The following is a 6,331-nucleotide window of genomic DNA, read 5'->3' on the forward strand; positions in this document are numbered from 1 at the left end:
CTTTCTGAAAGAGAGATCTCTCTCCGTAGCTCGTTCTCTCTCTATCTCATCCTCGCTCGTCGCCTCCCTCTTCAGGTTGGTTCAGGCTTTTCTCCTGATCGGTACTATCTTTCGTGGCTTTGATCGTTCAATTTTCTGGTCGAAAGCTATGATATTTGATTATGTGGCCTTGAATGCGTGTTTGGGTATTATTTCTTTTTTGTCTTTCCGATGGGCTTGATTCGTGTTGCTATCAAATTAGCTAGTGAATCTGGTGGTTTTTTCGCCATTTTTTGGTTTCTGGTTTTTGTGTTTCGCTTAGATCTGGCGAGTTCCCTCATCATTTTTTTTCTTTCGTTTTTCATCATTAATTGCCTTTTGATTTCCTGGTTATGAGTTTTTTTTGTTGGATCATTGCACCACAATTGTAACTTTGTCTTCTAGGAAGGCGTTCTGGTCGTAGATTTTCTGAATCAATTATTTTTGTGATATTGTTTGCTTTTTCGTTCCTGCGTTTTGTTTTAGTCTCGAATTCGTATTCCTCAGTTAGCTAGTGGATTCTTCTCCGTGAATTGATAGTGGTTGATTTTAGATTCTCAATTCCGGTTTTCCGATCTGAAATTTTTGAGATTTAGGTATTATATTAGGGTTTAGCGTTTTTCATGAATTCTTCCCTTTATACGCTCATGTGCTTGTGGGTCTTTTTGTAAACTGTTGAAACTGTTCAGATCGTTTGTTTTCTTTGACTAATCTCATTCTGTGAGGTTTTTCATCGGATTAAGCTTTCTTGTATTCTCTAACCTTTTTTGTTGATGTAATTGCAGGAATCAGCAGTTGTCGGTATTACTTAAAGACCAGCCAAGATGGTAAAGTTTCAGTTTTTCTGATGCTGTATTGTTCGTTTTCCTGCCAGCTCCCGAAGCTGTCGAGGTTAATTGTTATGCCGTGTTTAAATTTTTTCAGGTTAAGTTCACAGCCGATGAGCTCCGGGCAATTATGGACAAGAAAGAGAACATCCGTAACATGTCTGTCATTGCCCATGTTGATCACGGTATGAATTTTAACTAACTGCTGATGGTGCAGAACCTCTGTGAATTGATGGCTCCTCAGTGGTATATGTCTTGGTCAAACCTGATGAGTAATCAATTTATGTCTCAGGGAAGTCAACTCTTACGGATTCCCTTGTGGCTGCTGCGGGTATCATTGCCCAAGAAGTTGCTGGAGATGTCCGTATGACTGATACCCGTGCAGATGAAGCCGAGCGTGGTATCACCATCAAGTCCACCGGTATTTCGCTCTACTATCAAATGAGTGATGCATCTCTGAAGAGCTACAAAGGTATGAGGGATGGGAATGAGTACCTGATCAATCTCATCGATTCCCCTGGGCACGTCGACTTTTCATCTGAAGTCACGGCGGCTCTCCGTATCACGGATGGTGCCCTTGTGGTGGTTGACTGTATCGAGGGTGTCTGTGTCCAGACGGAGACTGTGCTCCGTCAAGCCCTCGGTGAGAGGATCAGACCTGTTTTGACCGTTAACAAGATGGATCGTTGTTTCCTTGAGCTTCAGGTTGATGGTGAAGAGGCTTACCAGACCTTCCAGAGGGTGATTGAGAATGCCAATGTCATCATGGCTACTTATGAGGACCCGCTCCTCGGGGATGTTCAGGTTTATCCTGAGAAAGGAACTGTTGCTTTCTCCGCTGGACTGCATGGTTGGGCCTTCACTCTCACCAACTTTGCCAAGATGTATGCCTCTAAGTTTGGGGTTGATGAGTCGAAAATGATGGAAAGACTCTGGGGCGAGAACTTCTTTGATCCCGCCACAAAGAAGTGGACGACCAAGAACACTGGATCTCCGACCTGCAAACGTGGATTTGTCCAGTTCTGTTACGAACCCATTAAGCAGATCATTAACACCTGCATGAACGATCAGAAGGATAAGCTATGGCCGATGTTGCAGAAGCTCGGTGTCACCATGAAGTCCGATGAGAAGGAACTGATGGGGAAGCACCTGATGAAGCGTGTGATGCAGAATTGGCTCCCGGCCAGTGATGCTCTCCTGGAAATGATGATCTTTCATCTTCCCTCGCCTTCAAAGGCTCAGAAGTACCGTGTCGAGAATTTGTATGAAGGTCCTCTCGATGACAAGTATGCTACTGCAATCAGAAACTGTGATCCCGAAGGTCCTCTCATGCTTTACGTGTCAAAGATGATTCCAGCTTCTGACAAGGGAAGGTTCTTTGCTTTCGGCCGTGTGTTTGCGGGGAGAGTGGCGACGGGTATGAAGGTGAGGATTATGGGTCCTAACTACGTTCCGGGCGAGAAGAAGGACTTGTACGTGAAGAGTGTGCAAAGAACTGTTATCTGGATGGGAAAGAAGCAAGAAACTGTGGAAGATGTTCCTTGTGGTAACACAGTGGCCATGGTTGGACTGGATCAGTTCATCACCAAGAACGCGACTCTCACCAACGAGAAGGAAGTGGACGCTCACCCTATCCGAGCCATGAAATTCTCGGTCTCCCCTGTCGTCCGTGTTGCCGTTCAGTGTAAGGTTGCCTCCGACCTGCCGAAGCTTGTGGAAGGTCTGAAGCGTTTGGCCAAGTCTGATCCTATGGTTGTCTGCTCGATCGAGGAATCCGGCGAGCATATCATCGCCGGAGCAGGAGAACTCCACCTGGAGATTTGTCTGAAGGATTTGCAAGACGATTTCATGGGAGGTGCAGAGATCATCAAATCAGACCCAGTCGTCTCCTTCCGTGAAACCGTCCTCGAGAGATCCTGCAGGACGGTGATGAGCAAATCCCCGAACAAGCACAACCGTCTCTACATGGAAGCACGGCCATTGGAGGAAGGTCTAGCAGAAGCCATCGACGATGGACGCATCGGTCCAAGAGACGACCCGAAGATCCGTTCCAAGATCTTGGCCGAGGAGTTCGGCTGGGACAAGGACCTCGCCAAGAAGATCTGGGCTTTCGGCCCTGAAACCACCGGACCGAACATGGTGGTCGACATGTGTAAGGGAGTCCAGTACTTGAACGAGATCAAGGACTCGGTCGTGGCAGGGTTCCAGTGGGCATCAAAGGAAGGACCGTTGTGCGAGGAGAACATGAGAGGAATCTGCTTCGAGGTCTGTGATGTGGTTCTGCACTCCGACGCCATCCACCGAGGTGGCGGTCAGGTCATCCCGACGGCCAGAAGAGTTCTGTACGCATCCCACCTGACCGCCAAGCCGAGACTGCTTGAGCCGGTCTACCTGGTGGAGATCCAAGCCCCTGAGCAAGCCCTCGGAGGAATCTATAGTGTACTGAACCAGAAGAGGGGGCACGTTTTCGAGGAGATGCAGAGGCCAGGAACTCCGCTGTACAACATCAAGGCGTATCTTCCGGTCGTAGAGTCGTTTGGGTTTTCGGGACAGCTGAGAGCGGCGACGTCGGGACAGGCTTTCCCACAGGCAGTGTTCGATCATTGGGACATGATGTCGTCGGATCCTATGGAGGCTGGCTCGCAGGCTTCGACACTGGTGGCTGAGATCAGGAAGAGGAAGGGCTTGAAGGAACAGATGACTCCTCTCGCTGATTTCGAGGACAGGCTGTAAGTCTTTTTTCCATGAAAAAAAAACTCCATCTTTATCTCTTTCTTGTTCGACGTCGTCGTTTCATTTTGCTGCGAGACTGCTTTATTTTTGGTGTTTGTTTTTATTTATTTTTAATGTTGACATAGTTCTGAGTGTTTTGCCGGCGGCCGCATTGTCGGCCGTTGATTATGTTCTCTCTTCTTCGGATTTAATTTTAATTCTCATTTTCCAAGTTCCATTTTTTGCATTGTGGATTTTTTTTTATGCTTAAATTTCGGGGCTTCACAAAATTTCTTAAAACCCTGATCTTGGCAAATATATATATTTCATATATGGATCGTATTGTTTTTATGTGCATATTTAATAAAAAATGATAAATGATTTAATGAAATTTAGGACCAGATCATATTTTTGTTTTCTTGCGAGCAAATATATATATTTATATAATATACTGGGCTCTAAATGGGAAGCCGACGCGTGAGTCCAGATACGCTTTTGGATCTTGTTGCGTGAACTGTCAAATCATACGCGCAGCTTAGGCGCGTGAGAGCCACCGCCACGAATCCTGTGCACTATAGTCCAGCGATTTTGGCCATTTTAGCAAAAAATAGAAAATCAGGCGCGTGGAGTTCTCAAGTTGGTTTCACGCTTCTTCTAACTCTTCTTTTTTTTAAAAAAAAAAAAAATTCCTATGAGCTCTCGTACGATTAAAATTGTAGATAAAAACATCTATTTTTTTTTGTTCTAATATAAAACAAAAGTATCTACGTATATTGATACATTTCAACAGAATTAAAAACTGGGCTGATAACTTTTATAAGTACGTAAAACGTGTCCAAACAAATACCCAAAAAAATGATTAACTATTCATCAGATATGATTTATATATGGATATGTAAAACATTTTTAAAATAAAGTTCCAACCATTCAAATTTGTCAATGATCTGAGTACTGAAACGAAAAATTACATAGAACTTATATAGATATCCAAACGTTTAAAACCCTAACCATGTATATACACACACACACACATTACTATCATTATAGGAACGTAAAAGAAGTCAGTGTCGGTTATGGTGGGGACGAGTCAGGGAAGCAAATACGGTAGCCCGAATAAATATGACAGCAGGATATGGACTATGTACTGTCATATACGATGTGAGCCATCATACCATGTGGAGGTTTTGTGAAGGCATGATGATGATGCACGCACCATATATACATATATGATACAAATATTTACACTTGTCTTTGTGTTATATATAACTCTCTCTCTCTCTCTCTCGCTCTTGACAATTGATAATGGGAATCTCCACACGACGACACACCACATTTACTTTATGTGTGGACTGTCCTGGATTCATGTGCCGTTGTGAAGGCATCGAATCATGAGGAAAGGACCATAAGGGCAAAGGACAAATTACTCATTCGCATTCTTTTTTGTTTTTCAAAGGGTCAGTGTTTCATTATTGCATTCTTACAGTTCATGGTAGAGAGAGAGAGAGAGACCCTGCGCCATTACAATCAAAGTGCTTTGTCTTTGGTAGCCAGTCTTGTCCGTTTCCTCGTGTTCAGTAGCTGCCGTCCCTTGTCTGAACATATATTGTTAACTAAGTCTAATTACAGTTGGAAATCTGTCGTGTCGGATTAGAAAACCCATTGGGCGAAAACGTTTTAGAGAAATTAATCCAAAGTTAGATTCTTTTTTCTACTTAAATTTCTTCAAACTTTAACCCACTATATGGATTCCTGTCCTTGTCGTTTTTGGCATCTCCTCTTCGTTTCTTCAAAGTATACGTCCCCACGAAATGAAGGGTACACATAAAAACGCATAAAGTTAAGATCTTGAGGTTAATTAATTAACACCATCTTTGATGTTTTTCCCTTTTTCTCTCCATCCATTGATGCTTCCACATTCGCCTTTGTTAGACCCAAATCACGGACCGAACATTGCGACAATCAATCGGCTAAAAACTTCACGTAGTATATCGATTCATCCATATATTTGTCATCGGTTTAACAGGAATCTAAGGAGCTGATGACAGCGACTCGTTAACCGCAACACGATATGTTTCCTCAAAGGCAGGGTTTTGTGTTTGATTAATGCGTGGGAACTTTCTTGTTTGATCGTCTTTTTAAACCGAGGAGGCCCATTTGGATGACGATGCAAAAACATCCAACTTGACGCGTAAAGACTCGATCTTTTCGTGTATGGAGATTTTTGATTTATCTCTTGAGGAGAAAATTCTATGGTACATTATTGAATAATGGTCCTACAACTACAAGACAAGCATTTTTCTCTGTGTGTATATATATATGTGTGTACTGTTGTGGACAGCACAACCATCGTGCACTTCCCGTATTGATGCTGCTACCACCCAAAAATTATTTCCTTCATTATTTGGTCCATGCTGAAATCTCTCTCTCTCTCTCTCTCTCTCTCTCTCTCTCTCTCTCTCTCTCTCTTCTTTGAAATGTCGCTTGCAACACTTCTAAATCCAATTTAATTCAGAAATCACTGATATCTATAGTGTATTTCATGAAATTTTATAGCTCTTATGGCATAGTTCACACCATATGTCTTGATATAATCTTATTATATGTGGTGTATATATATATATATGTGTATATACAGCTTCAGGCTCTTCATGTCTATTTTACTGTTAGATTTTGCTACTTTGATAAAGGTGGAGGGAACTGTGTGCAAATGGAAATCATGGACGTTTATACAATTGCAAACTTTTTCTTTATGTATATATATATATATATATATA

The 6,331-nt window shown here is 42.7% G+C and overlaps 1 protein-coding gene across 1 annotated transcript; it reads left to right on the plus strand.

The window, feature by feature from the left end:
* On the plus strand, positions 1-3,795 carry LOC104813614 (elongation factor 2-like). Its single transcript, XM_010541280.1, has 4 exons — positions 1-75; positions 804-845; positions 943-1,030; positions 1,138-3,795. The coding sequence occupies exons 2-4, from the start codon at positions 843-845 to the stop codon at positions 3,576-3,578; spliced, it is 2,532 nt and encodes an 843-aa protein (XP_010539582.1). The 5' UTR covers positions 1-75; positions 804-842; the 3' UTR covers positions 3,579-3,795.
* Positions 3,796-6,331: the final 2,536 nt, after the last annotated feature.

The sequence above is a fragment of the Tarenaya hassleriana genome, unplaced genomic scaffold (assembly GCF_000463585.1).
Source record: "Tarenaya hassleriana unplaced genomic scaffold, ASM46358v1 Cleome20, whole genome shotgun sequence".
In the NCBI taxonomy this organism is placed as follows: domain Eukaryota; kingdom Viridiplantae; phylum Streptophyta; class Magnoliopsida; order Brassicales; family Cleomaceae; genus Tarenaya; species Tarenaya hassleriana.